Source organism: Seriola dumerili, unplaced genomic scaffold (assembly GCF_002260705.1).
Source record: "Seriola dumerili isolate Sdu_G_001 unplaced genomic scaffold, Sdu_1.0 BDQW01000127.1, whole genome shotgun sequence".
Lineage (NCBI taxonomy): Eukaryota > Metazoa > Chordata > Actinopteri > Carangiformes > Carangidae > Seriola > Seriola dumerili.
Window position 1 is genome coordinate 91,530 of NW_019174382.1, and position 27,530 is coordinate 119,059.

General features: G+C 42.6%; 1 protein-coding gene and 3 non-coding genes across 4 annotated transcripts in view; 3 read left to right on the top strand and 1 right to left on the bottom strand.

The window, feature by feature from the left end:
- Positions 1–1,866: 1,866 nt before the first annotated feature.
- Positions 1,867–27,530, bottom strand: part of LOC111224181 (LIM domain-binding protein 3-like) — a 35,807-nt gene continuing 10,143 nt past the window's right edge. Inside the window, exons 3-17 of the mRNA XM_022748587.1 lie at positions 19,192–19,343; positions 18,874–18,943; positions 17,568–17,770; positions 15,259–15,313; positions 13,757–13,779; positions 11,551–11,739; positions 10,867–11,021; positions 10,550–10,583; positions 5,207–5,403; positions 5,109–5,131; positions 4,693–5,048; positions 2,944–3,124; positions 2,737–2,857; positions 2,541–2,656; positions 1,867–2,041 (exon numbers count right to left, since the gene is read on the bottom strand). Coding sequence (XP_022604308.1) covers positions 1,952–2,041; positions 2,541–2,656; positions 2,737–2,857; positions 2,944–3,124; positions 4,693–5,048; positions 5,109–5,131; positions 5,207–5,403; positions 10,550–10,583; positions 10,867–11,021; positions 11,551–11,739; positions 13,757–13,779; positions 15,259–15,313; positions 17,568–17,770; positions 18,874–18,943; positions 19,192–19,343 — 1,965 coding nt within the window. The 3' untranslated portion in view covers positions 1,867–1,951. The remainder of the gene's footprint in view (positions 2,042–2,540; positions 2,657–2,736; positions 2,858–2,943; positions 3,125–4,692; positions 5,049–5,108; positions 5,132–5,206; positions 5,404–10,549; positions 10,584–10,866; positions 11,022–11,550; positions 11,740–13,756; positions 13,780–15,258; positions 15,314–17,567; positions 17,771–18,873; positions 18,944–19,191; positions 19,344–27,530) is intronic.
- Positions 21,118–21,191, top strand: trnat-agu. Its single transcript has one exon. It is a non-coding gene; the product is annotated as a tRNA-Thr (tRNA).
- Positions 21,714–21,786, top strand: trnat-cgu. The gene has a single exon. It is a non-coding gene; the product is annotated as a tRNA-Thr (tRNA).
- On the top strand, positions 22,040–22,113 carry trnat-agu. The gene has a single exon. It is a non-coding gene; the product is annotated as a tRNA-Thr (tRNA).

Here is a 27,530-nt window from a genome sequence, read left to right on the forward strand (position 1 = left end):
GACCAAGCAAAACCAGGACCCGTTCACACTCCTCATGATGAAACATTTAGTTTACTTTGACTGCTCCACACCTTTAAAGGAGCAGTTTGTTCAAGTGCAGTTCCTCTAGTGGCCACCAGGTGCTGTCTCTGTTGATGTGAATGGGAAACTCAACAGTTTCTCTTTACAAATACAAGGAAGTTCTTGTTTTGGTGACACCTGTGGTTCCTGGTGTTAAACGTGTTGACACTGTGACCCAGCCAACATTCAGGTGGTCAGTCACATGTGGTTCTGTTAGTGGAGACAGACACTCTGACATCTTCTTATAAAGCACTTTAGCTACACCTGTAAAGATTCATTTACCTGGAACACGTCACGTTCTTTCCAAAGTGAATTTGATTCAATTATTAAGAGAGAAAACGACTCCACCAACATGTTTCCTGTCACCTTGTTTTTTTTATGAGATACAAGTTGTTTCTTACGGAGCCTCCAAAGTGTCAAAAGATGATATTTTTATAGATACTTTTTATCCTGCAATAATCATTCATTCATAAAAAAGACCAGCAGTGTGAACAGAGCCACTGTAATAAACATTCAAGCTCCTAGAGTTTTTTACAGTGTAAATACAAAAAAAATCCATCTTCGAAATCAACATTTAAAATGATAAAACAGCTGATGACGTGATGAGCTCCGAGCAGTGAGCGTAGATTAGTTTTTAAATAAATATCACACACAGTCAATAAATATGAAATTCAGTTCATCTGTAGTGTAGCACCTATTGTCGGTGAAGATTAGTATCTACACATCAGCACTCTGCAGCAGCCTCACCTGGAAAACATCTCCAATACACCGAAACACTGTGAGAGATCAGCACTGAGCCTGATACCATGAGTCTGGGACCAGATCAGTGGTCCAGATCCGTCTCTTGTTATGAATGAACAGAGTCCTCACACAGAGTCAAGTGGTCTTGGACCAGGTTTTCACACAGATAAGGTTTCTTCATGTACTGCTGTGCTGCTCAGTTCACTGTCACACTGCTGGAGTCAGACCACTTCAGACTAGACCACCACCAGATCTGCCCAAGTCTGAGTACAGACCCAGTCCAAGACTGGTTTCAGGACTGGACCATGTTCTGTTTAAAAGCAAAAGAAGAAGTAAACCAGTTCTATCTTTCACTGTTCTAGATTCTGTTCAGTCTATGGTTTAATATTTTTGAGCTCAACTAAACGTTCATATTTTATTTTTTAAAAGTTATAAAAAAGTTTAAACAGTCACATGACCAAGATTTGATGACGACAACATTCACACTACAGCTGTGAACTCCTCTATGGAGTGTTGAGCGTGCCACTGGTATAATTATAGAAATTTTCTGTCTAATTATCAATTACTAAATTATGAATTAAAAAAAACACTTAAATATTATTAAACATAAGTTAATAAAAGAGATTAAAATAAGAAAGAGAAATTAAATTTACTAAATAATACTTTTATTTCCTATTTTGTTTATAAATAATAAAATTGTAATCTAATTTAAAAAATGTATGTTTTTAATTAAATTTATTGCAAAATACATTTCAAAATGTAATGTAATGTAAATGTAATTTCTAATACATCACTTTAAGACAAAAAAGTGAAGACAGTTGTTAAAATATATATTTCATTTACATTTGTTCATTTATTTCATGTGGCACTCTCCAGACTCCATACGACCTCCATGTGTGAACTGAGCAGCTGAGCAGTGACATCACAGGAAGGAAGCAGATGAACAGAGGAAACTTCCTGAAGCAGAATCTTTTCAAACATTAATATTAACGCACAAAGAAAAAGTCTCACACCAAAGTGTATTTTGCATAAAGAGCGTTTACACACGTCTGTAAAAGTTGTCGCTTGTGTTCGTCGTGCAGTCGGGGGTGGCGTCCGGGGGGGTGGGGGGGTGGCGATGAGGCAGCAGATCCACAGGTAGACGGCAGGTCTACACGTTGATGGCGTGAGCATGCTTCTTGCACAGAGGTTTGTCCTTCTTTGAGTAGAAAGGTTGACCCTCCAGGTTCACATGGCAGACCTGCGGGTAGACCAGGAGACAGTGAAGGCCACACTGAGAGGCATCGACAGATCTGCTCTGTATCTTCTAGTTCTGTCTGTCAGGATGATTAGAAATTATATTCATGCTGTTCACAGACATTAAACATCAGCAGCTGATTTTAAGGTTTGTCCTTTAATTAAAAACAACAATAATAATAATGAATATTTGTGGAGTCACACGACAGCTGGTAAAATGTTTCTCAGGATGAACATCTGTTTAAAATCTCCTAATAAAGAAAGACTGGACTCCAGCTGTCACCAAAATAAATGTGTCTTCACACTTTGAAATGATTCATGTGTGAAATAGATTTTCTTCTCTGTGAATATGTTTTTGTTCCAGTTGAACTCTGGTGAACTTTGAGATGTGTAATTGTTGATCTTAGTTGTTTGGATGTTTGAGGGATCAGAAGACCTGGATCAGCTCCTTCAGAGAAGGAGACCAGGTCTGGGTGGTGACAGGTTCTGGTTCTGGTTCTTACCGCACAGACGAAGCAGGTGTCATGCCAGGTGTGACCCAGAGCCTCAATGAACTTATCACCAGCTTCAACTGGGAAGTCACAGCCGTGACACTTAGTGCTGAAGAGAGCAATGTAATCTGAGGGGGACAGACAGAGGTATGTGATCAGTCACATGATCGGAGTCTGAGACGGCTGTGGTCCAGGTCCTGGACTGTACCTTTCTCACAGTACGGTTCTCCGTCCTCCATGTGGAACAGACTGTTTCCAAAAGCTTTACCACAGGCTGCGCAGACAAAGCAGGTGGTGTGCCACGTCTGCCGCAGGGCATGCATCACTTCCTGTAACACACCATACACACGGGTCTTTAGACAGCAGCCATGTACACCTGTCTACCTGTATACCTTTACACCTGTCTACCTCTCACCCCCATGATCTTGGTGTTGCAGCGAGCACAGGTGGGGGCAAAGAACTCCTCGTAGCAGTTCTCACAGTAAACGTTGTTCTGCTCCTCCACGAAGCTCACATCAGCCAGAGACATGTGGCAGTAGTGACAGTTAAACTCCTCAGGGTGCCAAGACCGGCCAAGGGCCACCAGGAAGGGGCCCCTGCAAACAACAACAACAACAACAACAACAACAACATGTGGTTATGGTCAGCTGACGTGTTTCCATCAGGATCATTAATCACACCTGCAGCTTCTCCTCTTTCTTTTTTTCTTCCTTTTATTATGAACACATAAAAACGACTTGCTCACAGAAGAGTGTTCATACTGAAGTATATAAACTCATCCACATAAAGACAAACTAAATAATAATAATAATAATAATAATAATAATACCTTGATTAAAATTGTGATCATATTTGTTGTATTTTATATAGATTTGTGATGAATAATGGAAATGGTTTAAGTTTTTTTTTAGTTAATATCATAATTAAATATGTTGTTTGGTAATTATTATTGGTTATTTGTTATTGGTTATTAAACCTTAACATTGACCAAACATGGAAACTTTACCATCGACCTCCTCAATCTATAAATTAAAGAAAAGATTTCATGTTATCTGGTTTAATACTTTCATAGATTTTTAAACTCTGCAGATCATCCAATGAATATATTACTTTATGTTCTTACTTCATATAGATATAATTATACAGTTGAAGGAGGTGAATGTCGTCAGTTTTATGTAAATTAGATGATTATTAGTACAACTACAAAATTCCTGGAGGAATTTTGAATGCTCCTGCTGCTTGGTGCGTATCCATCACTTTTCATGTTTCAATCGCTACAGAGAACGTTACATCGATTTTCAGTCTTGGACACTTCTCCTAACTCTGACCTCAGTCACTGCAGGTCTCCCTCAAAAAGCCAAAATGACCTCATACTGATGGTTTCAAACCTAAACGTGTCCTCACAATCATAGAAAGACCTGTGCACACACACAGAACCACACAAGAACACGCACATACACAGTGTTGATTTGCATTGTAATTGCTGTTATAGCAATAGAGTAAAAAGGCTCAGTTAACCAATCTAATTAGCCAATCAGAATCAGCTTCGTCTTCAAACCATAAGGGATATCACAATGAAACCAACACTTGGTGATAGAGGACAAATTCTCTATGTTTCTATATATTAATTATCTATGAAGGTTGGAAATTGTTGGATTTAAAAGATGTTGTCAGATTTTTTTTTTGCAGAAAAGTTTCAGGGATGGCAGTTAGAGCGATGACATCACTGTCAATAAATACACACCCATTATAAAATCTGAAAAGTCGAAAAATCACACAAAATATATACTAAGACTTTATGAAAACCATAATAGTTATGAAAATACTGATTTAACCCAGAACAGTCTCTAATCTTGTGACCTGTTTAAAGTTTCAACCATGTTTCTACGTTAAACTACGACAAAGCAGTAGAGCTTCAAAAAGGCTTTGGTCATTTTCACGATGTCGCTCCATTCAAGCCGCACATTTTGAAATATACTTTGACTGGATGTTCTCAGAGCTGCAGAATGAGTTACGTGCCCAAATTTTTACGGAAGAATCAGTAACCCAGAAGAAGAAGAAGAAGAAGAAGAAGTATACAGGGTTATATATACCTTCTATGCTTTTCATAGATAACAACATTAACTCTCTGACGGTGAATAAACTGAGGTCTCAGGTGAGTTACCTGATGATGTTGTTGCAGGCTCCACACAGAGGCGTACGGCTGCTGGCGGCGAACCGCTCTGCCCTTTGGGCCACGCCCCTTGCCACTGGAGGGAAAGGGGCAGGGCTGGGGGTTATGGGGGCGGGGCTGGGAGCTGCTGGTGCAGCGGGGGAGGGGTTGGGGATGTATGCTGGTGGAGGAGGGGCAGCCTGGGGCAGCGGCTGCATCTTCATGGAGGTGGTGGTCTTACCGGGGTCGAACTTATCGGCAAAGCTGTTGTCAGTCACCCAGGGGGGTCTGTTAGAGGAGACACCAGCAGGGGAAGGGGCTGGAGGGTGGGGCTGAGGGTGGGGCTGAGGGTGGGGCTGATGGTGCGGCTGATAGTGGGGCTGATGGTGGGGTTGAGGGTGGGGTTGAGGGTGGGGCTGAGAGGGGACTGGACCTGGAGCTGGACCTGGGCCTGAGGGTGATGAAAACATTAAAAGCTTCTAATGACGAGGAGGAGACTAAGTGAACTTGTGGTTTCTGTTCTCACCTGGTTGGGAGGGGTAGATACAAGCGGTGCTCACCACCTTGGGAGGGGCGGAGCCAAGAGGGATCTGAATGGAGCTCTGCTGGGTGGGTGGGGCATGTTGTGTGGGGGGCTGATGGTACTGCTGCGGAACTGGCTGGTACTGCTGCGGGGGCAGGTCCTGTGGCGCCTGATGCATGATGGGAGGCTGAATGTACTGGCTGCAGAGGGAGGAAACACAGTGTTGGTCCTTCATTGGTTCAGGCTGTGTGTCTGTAGTGTGATGTCATCATTACAAGTTTATAACATGACAAACATCCAGACTGCAGCCTCAGTCTCAACACACAACACAAAGAGACAAAACAACAACAAAGAGACAAAACAACAACAAAGAGACAAAACAACAACAAAGAGACAAAACAAACACAAAGAGACAAAACAAATACAAAGAGACAAAACAAACACAAAGAGACAAAACAAATACAAAGAGACAAAACAACAACAAAGAGACAAAACAACAACAAAGAGACAAAACAAACACAAAGAGACAAAACAACTACAAAGAGACAAAACAACAACAAAGAGACAAAACAACAACAAAGAGACAAAACAAATACAAAGAGACAAAACAAACACAAAGAGACAAAACAACAACAAAGAGACAAAACAAACACAAAGAGACAAAACAACAACAAAGAGACAAAACAACAACAAAGAGACAAAACAACAACAAAGAGACAAAACAACAACAAAGAGACAAAACAACAACAAAGAGACAAAACAACAACAAAGAGACAAAACAAACACAAAGAGACAAAACAAATACAAAGAGACAAAACAACAACAAAGAGACAAAACAACAACAAAGAGACAAAACAAACACAAAGAGACAAAACAAATACAAAGAGACAAAACAAACACAAAGAGACAAAACAAACACAGAGACAAACAACTACAAAGAGACAGAAGGACTAAAAGGTCCTGCAGAGATGGGGGACACTTGGTCAGAGTCACAACACACTGTCCTTTGTTCAGTGACCTTTAATGAGGATTGCTGCTTTAACAAGAAGACATTTCGAACTTGTCACAGGGACCAAGCTGCAACAGTAGTTTCAACATTAAACTAAAACTCACCTGTGGCTCTGCTCAGGTGTTGGGCGCGGAGACAACTGGCTGACATAGAACTCTAGTTTCTGTGGTATTTACATTGTTAAAATATAGTCATGATTTGAGCCCATCTAGATATCACCTGATCTCACCTGTATCTGACTGGTGTAAATACACAACAGGTACACAAAGGTTAGTGAGAGTTTTAATAAAGGAAGCCTGACGTTAGCACACAGCCAGATACAACAACAGCTGTTTCATGAGGAGAGGTTCAGCCCGTTACTCAGAGGATGAAGTGATGAAGTTGTTATTTCTCAGCAATGAACCAACACTATAAGGGTTAGGGGTTCAATTCCCATCAAGGTTTCCAACTAATGATAAAGGCCTCAGGATGCTTCAAACTGGATTCTTCAATCAGGTGTGTGTGTGTGTGTGAGTGTGTGTGTGTGTGTGTGTGTGACTTGTGTGTTGTGTGTGTGTGTGGTGTGTGGTGTGTCGATGATCTCTCGAGAGAGACAGAGAGAGAGAGAGAGAGAGAACCACTTAGGAACCACCTGGAATACAGGTCTGAGAACACCTCAGGGACACCTCACACAGACCAGTTCATCAGACCAGTTCATCAGACCAGTTCCAGTGAAGCACACTGAGGCCTTAAACCCACTCATGGTTGTGTTTAATGGCAGGTGGGGAGATGTAACAGGGGGCAGCAGGAGGCAGATCGCTGCAGGTGTCTGTACCTGGAGACTGCAGCTGTGTGCTGGAGGCTGTAGCCAGAGACAGACTGTCGCTTCAGGCTGCAGGTGTAGAGACAACAACAACAGAGGTCACCATGACAACCTGCAACCTGCACAGGTCACCTGTACCTGCAGGATGTGGACTGGAGCAACAAATACTGCAGTTCCTCAGTGTTTTTTATCACAGATTCGCACAGACTGAGGGTCTACGTTATCTGTCATCAGCTGTTTCCATCACAGGCCTCTAAAGATAGTCAGTGGAGCAGGAGGAGTTTGGGGAGGAGGAGGAGGTGGAGAAGTACTGCCCTTAGCTTCATCAGGAGACACAAACACGATGACATCAACATGTCACAGGTTTTCACTCAGTTCACCATCAGCACCACACCAGCCCTCAAACAGCCAATGAACTGACACTTGGACTTTCCCACCAGCACTCGAACACAACACTTCTGGCTACCAACTCAAAATCCTCCAGTCGCAGAAATCCCAGATCCAAATCACAACCAAACTCACACTGACACACAACAGCCATCAACTGTACAGAGAGAGAGAAGGGTCAATATTTCACTACAAGTCACTAAAGTCACTTCAAATCCTCCAAAGAGTTTTTGTTTCTGATTTTGCTTTTGATTATTTTTTATTTGATTTTATTTCATATTGCTTTTTTTAAATGTGATGTTTTTTATGATTGTCTACAGAAATTTCCTGATGAATCCATGAACTTATTTTTCATGTTTCTCATGTCTCTAACATGTTTCTCATGTTTCTCATGTTTCTCATGTCTCTAACATGTTTCTCATGTTTCTCATGTCCTTAACATGTTTCTCATGTTTCTAACATGTTTCTCATGTTTCTCATGTCTCTAACATGTTTCTCATGTCTCTAACATGTCTCTCATGTTTGTCATGTCCCTAACATGTTTCTCATGTTTCTCATGTCTCTAACATGTTTCTCATGTTTCTCATGTCCTTAACATGTTTCTCATGTTTCTAACATGTTTCTCATGTTTCTCATGTCTCTACCTTGTTTCTCATGTCTCTAACATGTCTCTCATGTTTGTCATGTCCCTAACATGTTTCTCATGTTTCTCATGTCCCTAACATGTTTCTCATGTCTCTAACATGTTTCTCATGTCCCTAACATGTTTCTAACATGTTTCTCATGTCCCTAACATGTTTCTCATGTTTCTCATGTCTCTAACATGTTTCTCATATTTCTCATGTCCCTAACATGTTTCTCATGACTCTAACATGTTTCATGTTTGTCATGTCTCTAACATGTTTCTCATGTCTCTAACATGTCTCTAACATGTCTCTAACATGTTTGTCATGTCTCTAACATGTTTCTCATGTTTGTCATGTCTCTAACACATTTCTCATGTTTCTCATGTTTGTCATGTCTCTAACATGTTTCTCATGTCCCTAACATGTTTCTCATGTTTCTAACATGTTTCTCATGTCCCTAACATGTTTCTCATGTCTCTAACATGTTTCTCATGTTTCTCATGTCTCTAACATGTTTCTCATATTTCTCATGTCCCTAACATGTTTCTCATGACTCTAACATGTTTCATGTTTGTCATGTCTCTAACATGTTTCTCATGTCTCTAACATGTCTCTAACATGTCTCTAACATGTTTGTCATGTCTCTAACATGTTTCTCATGTTTGTCATGTCTCTAACACATTTCTCATGTTTCTCATGTTTGTCATGTCTCTAACATGTTTCTCATGTCCCTAACATGTTTCTCATGTCTCTAACATGTTTCTCATGTCTCTAAGCTGTTTCTCATGTTTTTTATGTCCCTACCATGTTTCTCATGTCTCTAACACGTTTTTCATGTTACTCATGTCTCTAACATGTTTCTCATGTTTGTCATGTCTCTAACATGTTTCTCATGTTTGTCATGTCTCTAACATGTTTCTCATGTTTGTCATGTCTCTAACATGTTTCTCATGTTTGTCATGTCTCTAACATGTTTCTCATGTTTGTCATGTCTCTAACATGTTTCTCATGTTTGTCATGTCTCTAACATGTTTCTCATGTTTGTCATGTCTCTAACATGTTTCTCATGTTTGTCATGTCTCTAACATGTTTCTCATGTTTGTCATGTCTCTAACATGTTTCTCATGTTTGTCATGTCTCTAACATGTTTCTCATGTTTGTCATGTCTCTAACATGTTTCTCATGTTTGTCATGTCTCTAACATGTTTCTCATGTTTGTCATGTCTCTAACATGTTTCTCATGTTTGTCATGTCTCTAACATGTTTCTCATGTTTGTCATGTCTCTAACATGTTTCTCATGTTTGTCATGTCTCTAACATGTTTCTCATGTTTGTCATGTCTCTAACATGTTTCTCATGTTTGTCATGTCTCTAACATGTTTCTCATGTTTGTCATGTCTCTAACATGTTTCTCATGTTTGTCATGTCTCTAACATGTTTCTCATGTTTGTCATGTCTCTAACATGTTTCTCATGTTTGTCATGTCTCTAACATGTTTCTCATGTTTGTCATGTCTCTAACATGTTTCTCATGTTTCTCATGTCTCTAACACATTTCTCATGTCTCTTAACACTTTTCCCATGTTTCTCATGTCTCTAACATGTTTCTCATGTTTGTCAAGTGTGTCTGGATCACTCAGGTTGTATCTGCAGCTGAATGTGAGCAGCTTCCTTCAGAGACTCAGAGACCAGGAAATAAAACCATAGACTCTTTACTGGAGGATAAAAGCTCAACCTCTGCTCCTATTGATTCATGCTGAGTCATTGGGCGACGAATAGAGTCTGACAAGGGACAGTGTGTGTGTGTGTGTGTGTGTGTGTGTGTGTGTGTGTGTGTGTGTGTGTGTGTGTGGTTGTATTTCAGGAGGAAGCAGCAGGGATTGATTATGCATTATGGAGAGATGATTAAATAAGTGCACGGAGAAGAGAAAATTCCATCCATCAGTGTAGAGACAGGAGCAGGAGGAAGAGAAGAGGAGGGGGAGGAGGAAGAGAGTGTGTGTGTGTCCTCTGCTTCAACATGTTGTTACCTGTTATTTAATTATATTCATACAATTTACCTGAAATATTGATTATTACTTTGGTTCATTGATCCTCTGTCTCTGTGTATCTAAGTTTTGGAGGGAAAATGTCATGTTGAAACTGAAAAGTGACTCAGCCCTCATGCTCCCCCCTGTAGTCAGACCAGCTCATCACGTTATTTCTTCTCCTGTGGGTGTAACTGGGTACCTGTGGTAACAAAGTAACCGTGGTAACAGAGCAAACGTGGTGACAGAGTAACCGTGGTAACGGAGCAGTTACTCATTCTGAGGTAAATATTTTTCTTTTTTTTACAGATTCAGATTAAAAATACTGAAGCTCTTTATGAACACTGAGTGGAGCCTGACACCTGGCCGGGGGTTGAGGGGGTTCAGGTGGGGGGAGGGGTGTGTTGGGAGGCCGGGCAGAGGTGTGTGGGGCGGGGCAGAGTGAACAGGTGAGGAGGCGGGGTCAGCATCTGTGTAGTGGAGCTCTGCTGCCTACCTGCTCCTCCTCAGCTCCTCCTCCTCCTCCGGTGCTGTAACAGAGAGAAGACACAGGAGAGGAGATATTACTGAGCATGCTCAGTGTGCACAGATTGTTCAAACAGGTGTGAGGCAGGTGAATGAATTTAATGAAAGAAGAGCATCACAGTAAAGAGACTCACTGAGAACGACTTGAACCTTTAAGTCAAAACATGAATGAATCCTGAACTTCCCATGAAGAATTAAAAATAAAATGTCTCTGTGACTTGAATAAGTTTATTATCATTATCATTATCATTATCATTATTATTGTTACATGAGGAACAGGAAACTTACAGGACTCGGTTCCAGTCATGTGGGCCAGGACCCTGAAGGACTTGGACTGCATGTTGCTGCAGCGGCCCCACTCCCCCAGGTCCAGGTCTTTCTCTGCAGTCTGGACGGCCTGGTAGACCATGGAGGCTCTGTCTACATCTTTAACTGGGACAGTACTGCAACCACACCCCCACCACAACCACAGAGTCAAGCCCAGGACCTGAAGAGCAGCTTCAGTCCTGGACTGAGTCACTATGAGCCATGAGGAAACTGATCTTTCATAAATATATCAATATAAAATACTGAGCTGGTGCTGATTCAACATGACGATGAAACAGAGGAAGCTGAAGTCAAAGGACAGTGACTAAGTTTAAACCAGTGATGAGGAGCAGAAGATACAGATACACAGATACAGACCAGTAACACAAGTAAGTCCAGTGAAACCAGAAAGACCAGTAAGACGTGAGACCAGTAAGACCATTGAGACCAGCAACAGAAGGAGGAGGAGTTGCTCAGAACATTCATTGAACAGTAAGACCAGTGAGACCAAAAGACGTGTGAGACCAGTAAGACCAGTAAGACCATTTGAGGGGGAGCAAGAAAATGGGGGGAAGGAGGAAGAGGAGCAGGAGGGGGAGGCGGAGGAGCAGTGGGAGGAGGAGCAGGAGGGAGAGGAGGAGCAGGAGCAGGAAGTAGTGCTATTACCCGACGTCGGGCCCCTTGCCCTGCGTCTGTCCTGCAATGGCGTCCATGATGGCGTCCTGTGAGTACATGCTGATGGGCGTGTTGTACTGGGCATGGATGATGGTGGCCTTCCCCCCAGGGCCCTTCACCTCTATGGGCTTATGGGTAGAGAGGGCGGTGTCCTTCAGCACGCCGGGGTTGAAGCCGGCGCTGTGGGTGGTGATGGGAGGGGTGGGGGGGTGGGGGGGTTGGACAAGGTTAAAGGTGAAAGGTCATGGTGCAGGTGATGGGGTTTGTGTTGTGATGCTCATGGCCACAGCAAACACACAAAGACAGAGGAGGAGGAGGAGGAGGGAGAAAAGGAGGAGGAAGAGGAGGAGGAGGAAGATGAGGAAGAGGAGGTGCGGCAGAGGAGGAGGGAGAGGGGGAGGGGTAGGGGAGGGGAGGGGGAGGGGTGAGGAAGAATGAGGAAGAGAGAAAGACGTGGGAGGAGAGGAGGAGGGGTAGGGGAGGGGAGGGGAGGAAGATGAGGAAGAGGAGGTGGGGAGGAGGAGGAGAGGGAGAGGGGAGGGGGAGGAAGATGAGGAAGAGGAGGTGTGGGAGAGGAGGAGGGGATCGGGGGAGGGGAAGGGGAGGGGAGAAAGATGAGGAAGAGGAGTGGTGGGAGAGGAGGGAGGGAGAAGGGGGAGGGGGAGGGGGGAGGGGGAGGCGGGCAGGAAGATGAGGAAGGGAGGTGTGGGAGAGGAGGCGAGGGGGGAGGGGGAGTAGCTAAGAGGGGGAGGGGGAGTAAAGAATGAGGAAAGAAGGAGGTGTGGGAGAGGAGGAGGAGTGGGGAGGGGGAGGGGGGAGGGGAGGGGGAGGAAGATGAGGAAGAGGAGGTGTGGGAGAGGAGGGAGAGGGGGAGGGGGAGGGGGAGGGGGAGCCTCAGAAAAAGACAGACTGTGACACCTTGATCAACTCATGACACTGTCTCTACATTTACATATTTGGAATGAATGAGTGAATAAATGAATGGATGGATGGTTGGATGAGTGAATGAATGAATGGATGGATGAGTGAGTGAATGAATGAATGAGTGAATAAATGAATGGATGGATGGTTGGATGAGTGAATGAATGAATGGATGATGGATCGATGAGTGAATGAATGAGTGAGTGAAGGAATGGATAGATGGATGGATGGATGGATGGATGGATGTGTGAATTAATGAATGAATGAATGGATGATGCATTGATGAGTGAATGAATGGATGAGTGAACGAACGGATGGATGGATGAGTGACTGAATGTATGAATGGATGGATGGATGAGTGAATGAATGAATGAATGGATAGATGAATGAATGAATGAACGGATGGATGAGTGAATGAATGAGTCTCCAGTCTGAACAGAGGACAAGTTTGACCTTTAAATCAAAGATCACAGCAGCTCAGACTGAACTTTACTGTCTTTGACAGAAGATGGTGATTCATCAGCTCATTAATTATTCATCAGCTGGAGACTCGTTTTTTTATTTTTATTTTAAAAAACAACAACAACGACAACACCAGCAGCTTGTCACTCTGAAACCAAACGATGCACATGCCCTCACTATCAACACAAACAAACAACAAAGAAACTGTGCAAACAGAGTAGACAACAGAAAAACAACAGAGAAACAACAAACAAACAACAGAGTAAACAACAAACAACAGAGAAACAACAAATAAACAAACAATAACAAAATCATAGCAAACAACAGAGTAAACAACAAATAAACAAACAACAGACAAACAAAAACAAAAAACAGTAAACAACAGAGTAAACAACAAACAACAGACAAACAAAAACAAAAAACATAGTAAACAACAGAGTAAACAACAAACAACAGAGTAAACAACAAACAACAAAGAAACAACAAATAAACAACAGACAAAGAAAAAACAAAAAACAGAGCAAACAACAGAGTAGACAACAAACAAACAACAGACAAACAACAGACAAACAACAAAGTAAACAACAGACAAACAAACAACAGAGTTAACAACAGACAAACAACAGACAAACAAACAACAGAGTAAACAACAAACAACAGACAAACAACAAAGTAAACAACAGACAAACAAACAACAGAGTAAACAACAGACAAACAACAGACAAACAACAAAGTAAACAACAGACAAACAAACAACAGACAAACAACAGAGTAAACAACAAACTAACAGCAGGCGGGAGCAGAGGATACTAACTTGGGAGCAGTGGGGGAGAAAACCTGGTTCAGTCCAGAGAAAAGAGAGAGAGAGAAAAGAGAGAGAGAGTCATTACATCACAGTCACTGTGTTTGTGAGTCCAGCTCTGAGTCCTCCAGTTACAACAGAACTACAACCTCCATCAGCTAAAGAGAAGAAGACACAAAGGTCAGAGGTCAGAGGTCAGAGACAGACGAGTCTTCTCCTGCAGAGAGGTCAGATTAGAGAATGAGGAAACAAATTGTCACTCACCACAGACAACAAGACTTTTATTGTGAAGGTACTGTCATCAACTGTTCAAACACAGGGTCACAGGGTCACTGACAGTTACAGTAGATCATGTGACTGATCATGTGTGGTGTTTGATTAGCAGGTTCAGACTCATGCTCTGACTGTGAATGATTCAGATTCACTTCCTGTTTCCTGTTTGTTTCTGTGAAGTTCACACACATTCTCAAACTTCTACTTTAATATCATATGATTTAATCAGAGCTACAATTATTAGAGCTGCAATGATCAATAAATGTATCAATTAGTCGATCAGTTAATCTGTAAGTAATCATTTCATTTCAATCAAAAATGTCCAATTTTCTCTGATTCTGTCTCTGAATATACAAAATAAATGTGTGTGTGTGTGTGTACTGTAATACTCAAGTGTGTGTGTGTGTGTACTGTAATACTCAAGCATGTGTGTGTGTGTGAGTGTGTGTACTGTAATACTCAAGTGTTTGTGTGTGAGCGTACTGTAATACTCAAGCGTGTGTGTGTGTGTGTGTGTGTGTACCGTAATACTCAAGTGTGTGTGTGTGTGTACTGTAATACTCACGCGTGTGTGTGTGTGTGTGTGTGTGTACCGTAATACTCAAGTGTGTGTGTGTGTGTACTGTAATACTCACGCGTGTGTGTGTGTGTGTGTGTGTGTACCGTAATACTCGTGTGTCTAGAAGGTTCCCTAACCTTTTACAGCAGCCAGAGAAACCAACAGGTGTTTGGCTTCTTCAGTGACACAGTAACTGAACCGAGTGTGTGTGTGTGTGTGTGTGTGTGTGTGTGTGTGTGTGAGAGAGATTATGAATAATTATGGTAACAGTCATATGTCACCTCTCATCACAGCTTTACAGTGGGGGCTTAAAGTGAAAGTGTGTATTTTGATCTTTTACAGTGTGTGTGTGTGTGTGTGTGTGTGTGTTACTCATGTTGAGGGGACTCAACTTCCTGTCCCTGTAACATTTTAGGGTTGGGGTTATAATGGGTGTGTTGAATCCCAGAGGGACAGCTAATCCTCCTCCATTATTATCATCATCATCATCACTGAATCATCAAGTCTACATTTGTTTTCTTGTTTCACACGTGAGACAACGTTCAGTCTCTGCTGGTCCAGGTCTCTCTCAGATTCCAGCCCATGCTAAAACATTGAATGTTCTGATGAGCCCTCCTCTCTCCCTCTGTTCAGGGTCAAAGGTCAGCAGATATGAGTTGTATGGAAGCCATGCTGTGCTTACGTGTTGTTCAATGTGTCCGGATAAAGTGGGAGGAGTTTCAGAGGCAGAGCTGCTGCTGAGGAGCAGATAATGTAAACTGAGATAAACAGATGATGTTTGTCTCAGTGCTAACTGCTAACTGCTAACTGTTAATCTACAGAGGCCCGAGCTGCAAAACACAACAAAACAAAAACAAAACAGAAAACTCTTTGTTGTTGTGACTTCTCTTTATTCTTATGTTTTGTGTTTTGTCTGTTGTTTTGATTTCAGTTTTTTGTTGTTTTGTTTTTGCAGCTCAGCTTCTCCATAGATTTGACAAACCTCAACAATAAATATAAGTTATAGTTAAAATATAATCAAGATTTAACTTTAGTTTATTCATTACTGATCTGAGCTCAGAATCTGGAAACTCAGGTATACTAACAGGTATGTTATAACTAAACCAAACAGAACACCAGTACATCTTTCCCAGAATGCGGGAATAAATTAGCTCCATAGAATGCTTCTTTATAAAAGAAAAATAGATATTTATATAACTGTACACCTTATCTATACAGCATAAAGACAGGGAGCACAGTAAGAAGGGAAATTATCTCCAGAAATAAGACACAATAGGATTCTGGCTTAAGCACCCTTATCCCTCCAACGCACGCGCTGCTCAACTCCTTTATTCGCAGCAACATGTATGTTAATAGGTATGTAAATAGGTATGCTAACAGGTATGCTAACAGGCATGCTAACAGGTGTGTTAACAGGTATGCTAACATGTATGTTAATAGGTAAGTTAACAGGTATGCTAACAGGCATGCTAACAGGTATGTTAACAGGTATGCTAACATGTATGTTAATAGGTAAGTTAACAGGTATGCTAACAGGCATGCTAACAGGTATGTTAATAGTTATGCTAATGACTATGTTAACAGGTATGCTAACAGGGATGCTAACATGTATGTTAATAGGTAAGTTAACAGGTATGCTAACAGGCATACTAACAGGGATGCTAACAGATATGCTAACAGGTATGCTAACAGGTATGCTAACATGTATGTTAATAGGTATGTTAACAGGTATGCTAACAGGTATGCTAACAGGCATACTAACAGGGATGCTAACAGGTATGCTAACATGTATGTTAATAGGTATGTTAACAGTATGCTAACTTGTATGTTAATAGGTATGTTAACAGGTATGCTAACTTGTATGTTAATAGGTATGTTAACAGGTATGCTAACTTGTATGTTAATAGGTATGTTAACAGTATGCTAACTTGTATGTTAATAGGTATGTTAACAGGTATGCTAACTTGTATGTTAATAGGTATGTTAACAGGTATGCTAACTTGTATGTTAATAGGTATGTTAACAGTATGCTAACTTGTATGTTAATAGGTATGTTAACAGGTATGCTAACTTGTATGTTAATAGGTATGTTAACAGTATGCCAACTTGTATGTTAATAGGTATGTTAACAGTATGCTAACTTGTATGTTAATAGGTATGTTAACAGGTATGCTAACTTGTATGTTAATAGGTATGTTAACAGGCACGCTAACAGGTATGTTAATAGGTATGTTTAACAGGTATGCTAACTTGTATGTTAATAGGTATGTTAACAGGCATGCTAACAGGTATGTTAATAGGTATGCTAATGACTATGTTAACAGGTATGCTAACAGGCATACTAACAGGGATGCTAACAGATATGCTAACAGGTATGCTAACAGGTATGCTAACATGTATGTTAATAGGTAAGTTAACAGGTATGCTAACAGGCATACTAACAGGGATGCTAACAGATATGCTAACAGGTATGCTAACAGGTATGCTAACATGTATGTTAATAGGTATGTTAACAGGTATGCTAACAGGTATGTTAATAGTTATGCTAATGACTATGTTAACAGGTATGCTAACAGGTATGCTAACAGGCATACTAACAGGGATGCTAACAGGTATGCTAACGTGTATGTTAATAGGTATGTTAACAGGTATGCTAACTTGTATGTTAATAGGTACGTTAACAGGTATGCTAACAGGCATACTAACAGGGATGCTAACAGATATGCTAACAGGTGTGCTAACATGTATGTTAACAGGTATGCTAACAGGTATGTTAACGAGCTATTTAATGTTGTAGAAGCTGATGTTGACGTCTGCTCTTCTGAGTTTAAATATTCAGACAATGAACGACACGCTGACCCTCCTCTCCTGACAGAACAAACATCATGGGTTTAGTCTCGCCGCAGCTCTCCCTCTGACATAAACTTTTAAGCTCCTCCCCTCGTTCACCTGTAGCCATGCCTCTTGTCCGGCCTCCTCGTCTCTACCTACCCCGTAGGCCGGCCCGCCTGAATCGCTGCCATCTCCCTCAGAGTCTCCTCTGAGTACAGGCCAATGGGGGAGTTATACTGCTTCCTGTGGGCGGGGCTGACCGCCGCCGCCACCGTCGCCCTCCTCCCGGGAGAGTCTGCTTCTGCAGGCCCGGAGGAGGCACTGCAGGCCGACAGGCGGCCATTGACTTGCACTGTCTGAGGCTTCAGGTGTTGGAGGAGGAGTCAGGGGAGAGGAGACGAAAGGGGGGGAGCGGAGAACTATCAATATCTGATCAATATGTTTTATAGTCGTTCTACTGTAGGTGTCTCACTAACAGTAAGTAAAAGTAAAATGTTTGTAAATATTTGTGAATCTTAGTTTTTCTTTATTTTAAAATATTGATTATCAGAATCTGATAAATGTTTTTGCCACTTCCTTTGTCTCAGTAATATACTGTAAATACATGATTTATTTATGATTCACTATTATCGATACCTTATCAATATCTCTAACAGCTTAGTGATCAATTTAATTTAACATAAATAAAATCCTGTTTATTGCTGTTATTGATGAAAAACTCATATAACCTCTTTTCATCTCCTCAGGGATCAAAGACATTGATTAGTTACACTTATTCATTTAGTAGAGGCTACAATCATTTTTATTTTATCTGTTGTCTTTCTTCCTGTGTCCACCGGGGGGCAGCAGTTCACTGTGTTGAACCAGTCTCTGTGTGTGTGTGTGTGTGTGTGTGTGTGTGTGTGTGTGTGTGTGTGTGTGTGTGTACAGAACTGTGCATATGTTTCAGTAACATGATGTTCAGATTCTCCATCATCAGTATCATCGAGTCCAAACACAGTCAGACCCTAATCCCAGATCATGGACTCAGTCTGGATCACATGACGACACTGAAGAACTGAGGCAGGTGTACTGAGGAGAACTCGAGCTGGGTTAAAGGGGGTCACAGCAAATCCTGATCTGATTCAGGATTTTACTCTTTATTGAACTTTAGATGAAGTTTACCAAGAAATAAAAACTGTTCATGCTTTTAATTTGAAAACATCCTCACTTTCCTGTTAGAGCCTGAAACATGTGTACAGTTCTGAATATGGAGGTGGATCAATAATAATGTCATCCAGAAACACAGAGACACAATGATCCACAAGCCAGACGATGATAAACAACAATAAACAATCAAACATCTGCAGAGTCAGAAACATGAAAATATAAACAGTGAAAACAACAACAACAAACAACTGCTCAGTTTCATTGATCTGCCTCTGCAGCAGTTGGCAGAGGGAGAATGCATTCTGGGTTATGTTACCTGTTGATGAGGGATCATGGGAAAAGTAGCGTCCATTCTTGGTGCCAGCATCGGAGCGGGACGCTTCGACCTGCGGCAGGAAAATGAAAACGTGTTGTGACAAACACATGAAACATACAACAGGTCAGATTTCCAGCTTTTATCTCCTAGCAACAAGTGACTTGAGGAGGAGGAGGAGGAGGAGGAGGACACCACCTGACACCACCCAATACCCCTTCACAATAAAATAACCCAGCCTCAGGTTTGACTGGATGTGCAGTGACAGTGTTCTGCCTCTGGGGGCAGTGAGAGGACAAAGTGTCATAGACAGGTTCTCACTTGGACATGGTGAGCGCCAGGTTGTAGTTGGCCATCTTGATCTTGTTCTGGGCCTCCAGGTGAGTCATCCCGTCCGTGCTGACGCCATCGATGGCGACGATGAGATCACCCTGGACCAGGTTACCCTGCGCTGCCTTGCTGCCTGGAGTGATCTGTATTAACACATATACAGAGACATTTAGACCAAACCAAGAGGTCCGGTTATAAAACAGAACAAGAACCACAGAAGAAGAAACAGTCCGTCAGAGACGTCTGACTCTGTCAATCACTTCATCATGAAGAGCTGTTTCAGTTTTCCGTGTAACAATCAATCAAATCGGGAAATAATGAATCAATAATCTGATGACTGAAACGTCTGAACAGTCCTTTAATCTGAAAATCCACCACAGGAGCTTTGTAACGTTCACCTGAGAGAGAAGGTGACCTGCAGTCACATGACCATCACAACAACAAGATGAAACAGGGTCTGAGGTCACATGACCAGTCATCAAGACTACAGCAGAGGAGGAGGAGCTGTGGCTCAGCTGGTTCCAGCTCCTCTCTAGTAAACAGGGGGTTCTGGGTTCTGGTTCTGGGTTCTGGTTCTGGGTTCTGGTCCCAGCTGTGCCTCAGACCTGAACCTGAACCACGTTTCAGTCTGTTTTTAGAAGAGAGAAGAGACGTCTCCTCCACAGGTTCAGGACTGAGGCACAGCTGGGACCAGAACCCAGGACTAGAACCCAGAAGCAGAACCAAAGACCAGAACCAAGGACCAGTCTCACCTGGTCTCCTCTGATATAAAGTCTCCAGTAAAGACTGAAACACTGCTGACCTTTGACTTTTCAGAAGCCTCCCTCCTCTGTGGCGCCTCCTGACACAAGTGTTCATGCCTGAGTGTTAAACCAGGACAGCTGTCCACACAGAGCTAACCCCACTGAGTCCAGATCCACAATCCCTCTGTCTCCATCCACTGAGCTATTCTAGCTCCAGTCTGAACCCTCTGACCTCTGACCTCTGATAGAAGAAGGCGAGGAGAGAGAGGGAGGAAAAGGTAGTAAACAAGGAGGTCAAAGATCGTGGAGGTGGAACCAAAACCACCATGTAAGTCTTTCATCCAGGACCAGGTCTCTTCAACAGGAGCAGTTAAACTGACACACACACACACACACACACACACACACACACACACACACACTGAAAAATATGAATTTATCCTTTAATCTGTTTGTGCGTCAGTGTCTGTAGAGAGAATAACAGGAGAAACAGGAGAGGTCTGCAGGATTAACACACACACACTGTGATAAAGGTTAAACAGCGCTCTGATACTTAGCTGTGCTTCTTATCTTGCTCTGACTCATCTGGCTGACATTTCCCTGAATGTGGTTAATGGACATGAATAAAACGTTGCCTCTGGAGACTGTTGGCTGCTTTTGGCTGTTAGCTATTAGCTGCTGTTGGCTGTGGTTAGCTGTTAACTGTTAGCTATTAGCTACTGTTGGCTGTGGTTAGCTGTTAACTGCTAGCTGTTAGCGGCTGTTGGCTGTGGTTAACTGTTAGCTGTTAGCTGCTGTTGACTGTTGGCTGTGGTTAACTGTTAGCTGTTAGCGGCTGTTGGCTGTGGTTAGCTGTTAACTGCTAGCTGTTAGCTGCTGTTGGCTGTGGTTAGCTGTTAACTGTTAGCTGTTAGCTGCTGTTGGCTGTGGTTAGCTGTTAACTGCTAGCTGTTAGCTGCTGTTGGCTGTAGTTAGCTGTTAACTGTTAGCTGTTAGCTGCTGTTGACTGTTGGCTGATCTGTCTTCATGCTCCCTGCACACAAACAGGATCACCACTGCTGCTATCACTTCACCTGTAGTTAGCAGAGGTTAGTTAGCAGAGGTTAGTTAGCAGAGGTTAGTCAACAGAGGTTAGCTAGCAGATGTTAGCTCCACCTCCTCTGACGGCTGAAACGGCGCTGTGGCTCAGCTGGTTAAAGCGCCTGTCTAGTAAACAGGAGATCCTGGGTTCAAATCCCAGCAGTGCCTTGTTGCTGCAAAGGTAACCCCTTAAATCAAGTGTCATGTTTCTCTCATTTAATGTCCATATAAAGAACATTTAGGATCAACCACACAGTTTCACACAATCAGATGGCAACACACACATTCAGGAGCAGAGAGGAGTGTCCAAAGGAAAGTCTACTGACCACACTCAACGACACATGTACCTGTAACCACGCCCAACAGTGATGTCACAGGGTCCTGGAGTACACCTGTACATCACTGCAGAAAGAAGAGGAGTTAAACCACTGGAGGTCAGCAAAACAAGACCCACCGGGCTGTTCGGTTGCTCTTTACGGTCAAGTTTAGAGACACATGAAGTCAGAGCAAAGACGTGACTGGAGGTGAAGGTGTGATTGGGTTAGGGTTAGGGTTAGGTGCTGAATGAAGAGGACCAGACAATCAGTCCAGGAGTCGAGACTGAGGGAATAAAGGAAGATGGACGTCGACCTCCCAGCAGGGCTCAGGCTCATGTGAACACCTTGCTGAAGAGCAGGAGAGAAGCTCACAGGCGCTGTGCCTTAGTGGTTAAAGCACCTGTCTCGTAAACAGGGGATCCTGGGTTCAAATCCCAGCAGTGCCTGATGATCAGTGGACTTCCTACTCACTGGTCTGTAGCCACAATAGCAGGAGACATGAACAACAGACCACTCTCTCTCTCTCACACGTTGCTCCGGCTTCATCTGGTGACTCTGTGTTATGCACATGATTCACATAATTTTCAAACCATCAGCGACACCTCATCTCCTGTGGGTGGAGGCATTGACATCCCGTTTCTCACTCATTTATTAAGGTTTTTCCTGTAACTTCTTCACTGGTGGGTTCTTCTGTACAGTGGCGCTGTGGCTCAGTGGGTTAAAGTGCCTGTCTAGTAAACAGGAGATCCTGGGTTCAAATCCCAGCAGTGCCTCATAACTGAACCGGTTCAGCTTTAATGTCTTTCAGTGGTTGACAGTTCAGTACAGGTGAAAACCTTTTACTGATTATATCAGACATGAGTGAAAACACACGATGAAGGTGGACATCCTCCTCCTCCACAGCTGACTGACTGTATAAAACTTTATTGAGCCTAAAGCTGACACGTTTCACCATGACCAAAGTTCTGGACCGCTGAAGTGACACAGACGGACACCAGGTCACATCCATTCCTGCTCATTCCCTAAACATCTCTACGTTTCCATGGCAACTGTGCAAATGAAGATCATGTGATGTGACTGACATGTCCAGAAAAGCCAACTGTTAAACTCACACACACACACACACACACGCACACACACACACACACACACACACACACACAGCTTGTCAGCTCAAATTTCCTGCAGCGCCTGAAAACACAGGAAGCTGTTGACACTCTGCTCTCCAACGGCACATGAACACACCGTCCTCTAACACACATGATCCAACACTGAATGAAACAATGTACCCGCATGTTTCCTGCTCATCTTCATTTCAGAGACATTTAATATCAGATTCTTCTGTTTCTCTGATCTTTCAGTCTTCACCTGGAAACACCTGATTTATTCTGTGAGATAAAACCTTCACATCACAGAGCAGCTGTGGCTCAGCTGGTTAAAGTACTAATGTAAACAGGATGTCCTGGGTTCAAATCCCAGCAGTGCCTTTAAATAAAGTCCCATTTAATCCTCCTCCTCATCCACCTCAAAGATGAACCTTCAGACTAAAAACACCTTCAATATTTCACTACAAAAAAACTCTTTCTTCAGCTCTACACGACACGATATGATTGGTTCTTTAAAGCTCCATGTTTCTTCTTCTTCTGTGTTTTATTTGAAGTGTTGATCCATCAGAAGATATAAAAACCATCTCAGTGTAGTTTTACATCTCCTCTCTCAGGCTTCTCTCTGGAGCTCTAGTAACAACAGGTCTGTGAGCCAATCAGAAGAGAGGAGGCTCTGAGCCTCTCTTCTGATTGGCTGACTGTTTTCTGAGTGATCCAATAAAAATAAAGCAGATTTCAGGTAAAAACACTCAGAGAAACCAAATCCTGCAAGGTTTGGATGGTGGGTCCAGGTGGGCGGGGCTTGGTGACTGCTTTGTTGTGACATCACAAAGTTCCAGAAGTCCTGACGGCTGGTTTTAAGGCTCAGTTTCTGAATACAGGCTGTGTGCATTTCTCTGTGGACTGAGGCTTTGATACTTTCACAGTATTAATATAGAAGCTAGAGCTGATCTATAATCACACTACACATGGACACAGACCTTTACACTGGAGGAGCTTTAACATGAGAGGCATCATCATCAGTAACTCCATCTCATACAGAGCTGTGTGTGTACAGTGTGTAAAGTGTGTGTGCAGTGTGTAAAGTGTGTGTGCAGTGTGTAAAGTGTATTAGGGTCAGTGTGAATGGCTCAGTCTGAATCTAGGCCACTCTGGACAGGCCTCACATTGTTGGAGCTCAGTGAGAGAATGAACTGGTTCAGTGTGTTTGGGTTTAATCCAGAGAAAGAAGAGGAAGCTGTGACATGATGTAACACAGAGGGTCGACACACAGCAGTGATAAAAACAAAACTATATTCCAGTCTGGTCCCTTCAGTCAGACCAGCTCCAGATCTTACACTGATGAGTCTCAGTCCACCAGCTGCTGATGCTCCATAGTGTTCACCTGTCTCCTGTTACTGTACACACTATACACACTGTACACACTAGTACCACACACTTGTACACACTGTACACACACTGTACACAGCACTGTACACCACTGTCACACACTGTACAACACTGTACACACTGTACACACACTCCGTTACACACACTGTACACACTGTACACACATGTACACACACTGTACACACTGTCACACTGTACACACTGTACACACACTGTACACACACACTGTACACACTGTACACACACTGTACACACACTGTACACACACTTGATACACCTCTGTGATGTGAAGGTTTTATCTCACAGAATAAATCAGGTGTCTCCAGGTGAAGAGTGAAGGATGAGAGCAACAGAAGATATTTAATGATCTGATGTTAAATGTCTAATTAAAAAAACAAAGTGAGGATGAGCAGGAAGTCATCACACAGGAAACAGACTCTCAAACTGACCTGATATCAGCTAACTGATCAGCTGATTGAGACACTACTGATGTTCACCTGTTCTCTGCTCTGATGACAAACAGGAGACAGATCACGTCTGTTTGTCAATGAGGACGTCTCGACTCCTGGAGGACAGGAAGCTCAAACCAGCTCATTAAATAACAAAACCAGCTCATTAACAAACCAGCTCAATTAACAAACCAGCTCATTAACAAATGACCGAATCAGCCTCGTTACCATGAGTTGGTTGTTTAATATTGTTACAATCACAAATGTTTAAACTGCTTGATGTGAAGGTCTGCAGCTACACAGGAAGTGATGTCATCACTCCATGACCATGTAGAACTGTACAGTGAACCTGGGATTTATTACACACAGACTGTAACAGTAGCTGTGTGTGTGTGTGTGTGTGTGTGTGTGTGTGTGTGACCTTCAGAGGCTAAAAACAGCCTCCTGCCTGTCAGCAGCTGCAGCCTCTCACTGCCACACTGCAGGTCTGTGTGCAGAGGCTTCTGTATAAAGGCAGTTAGATAATGTCACTCACATCACCTGATTCATACAAGCTGTTGTTCTGTCCACGGCTCATTAGCTCAGCTGCTAAAATACACTTTATTTTTGCATCTTTGTGTCTCTGTGACAACAGAAGAAGCTTCAAGAGTGAAACACCAGTGTCTGTTTCCACCACGATAATCAATCCTACAGCTACAAATATCAATCTGTCAATAAAACACTAGAGCAGAGTTCACGTCAGTGGTCCTCCTGCATCATGTGACTGAAGCTGTCTGTTGATAAATGAAGATCCAGATCATTGTGAAATGATCCTGAACTGACTCTGAACTATCTACTTGCCAGACCCTCAGAGAGGAGAAACCAGACTGGTTCTGATTCATCCTCATCTGTCACATCTTTATCCTGCTGCTCTGACCCTTGGATCAACCACAGAGCCCAGAGGCATGATGGGAAGTCTCCACATCTCTGACTCTGTCAAGAACAAGTCAGAGCCAGAAAACACAAAGTAAATCCACTGCTGTCAGATTATCACCACATGGCTCCCAACACACACACACACACACCACACACACACACACACACACACCACACACACGCACACACACACACACACACACACACACACACACACACACACACACACACACACACACACACCACACACACAACACACAACACACACACACACAACACACGCACACACACACACACACCACCACACACACCACACACACACACACCACACACACACACACAACACACACACACACACACACACACACACAACACACCACACACCACACACACACACACACACAAACACACACCACACACACACCACACACACGCACACACGCACACACACAACACACACACACACACCACACACATCCACACACACACACACACACACACACACACACACATCACCACACACGCACACACACGCACACACACACACACACACACACACCTGTGGTGGATGCAGAAGCTGAAGTCGACACACACAAACACAGTGTGTGTGGTGGTGTTGTCCCACCCATCACACCAGTGGGTGGTGGCTGATAAACACTGTCAGACACATTACTCTTGAACCGGCTGTATTGTTCAGCTCATCACCACCAACAAACAACAGGTAGAACATGTAGAAGCCAGTGTTCTGCTGTATGTGTGTGTTCATGTCTGTATGACAGAGGGACTGAGGCTCCGGCTGGCCCGGGGGCCCGGGGGCCCGGGGGCCCTGAGTCATTAGGAGGGACTCTCCTAAACATCATCATGTTCTGTTTGATGATGCAGAGGCACCAAGTGAACACACAGCACAGGCCTGCAGTGATTCATTAGGAGAACGATGTTTTATATGATCAGATGAATCTGACATCGTTTACACTGAGTGTAACAGTAAACACCAGTAACATCAAGCTCAACCCCCAGACAGTCTCAGCTCCACCCACGCCCTCCTCTTTTCACCATTTTTGGATTAGCTGGGACTTATGGGCGGAGCAGACACTGCCAAGATAACGACAGTGGATCAGCTCACTCTGAGCCTCACAGAGGCGACATTCATCTGTATTTACAATCTTTGATCAACTGACATCTCCACATGAACAGAGATATAACCGTGTGTGTGTGTGTGTGTGTGTGTGTGTGTGGTGTGTGTCACTTCAGCATGACATTCAACTAGAAACTACTATCTGAAGGAAGACAATTACTTCACTGATCAGTTTGATTGATTACTGATCAGAACTGATCAATACTGTCTTGTTGTTTAACCTGAAACTCAATCAGAATGAAGCAGTGATTTAAATTTTCACTGCTTCACTTCAGTTGAGATAAACTCATATTTTCAAATTTGTTAAAAACATGCGACTCTTCAGTTTTATTTTCTGAAAGGAAAACAGGAAAACAACAGAATGATTTTTCATCTGAACTACAACACCATGGTTTAGACCTTCTGTCAGGTTCTCCTTTATCATATATATATATATATATATATATATATATTACACATATTATATTATAATCCTGCATATATCTTCTTATTATTATTCATCTTCCAGAAAAAGCTTAACCAGTTCCGGAGCTCTGAGAAAACCCAGACAATATATGTATCAAAACGTTGCAACTCGATCTTGAATGATGTGCAATGACTTTTCTTAGCAGATTCAAGTAACCATGGCAACATAAAATGGCAAAAAAATGCAAAAACTTTCCATAGAGAATGAATAGAGAGACGTTGATGAATATGACCAAACCCAGCTCTTTTTGGAACTCGACTGCGTCGTCATACTTTAACTGTAAAACCATGGTTGAAACTTTAAACAGGTCAGAAGACTTGAGACTTTTTGGGGTTTAAATCGCTATTTTCATAACTATTATGGTTTTCATAAAATCTCAGTTGATGTTTTGTGTATTATTTTACACTGTTTATCAGATTTTATAATGGAGTGCTGTATTGCATGACATCACACACACTAACTTGCATCCCCAAAAATTTTCCTCAAAAAAATAAATCAGACAACCTCTTTTAAATCCCACAATTTCCAACTTTCATTGACAATTTCTAATATAAAAACATAGAGAAATGATCCTCTATCAGCCAGTTGTTGGTTTCATTATGATATCTTATGGTTCTTGACTGAAACTCCCCCAGTGCAGACCAGGGCGATCCAAGCTGCCATAGACGGCCCCATGTTTAAACTGAGCTCTGAAAAACAGAGTTGAGCGGGAGTTTTAAAAACTGCAATT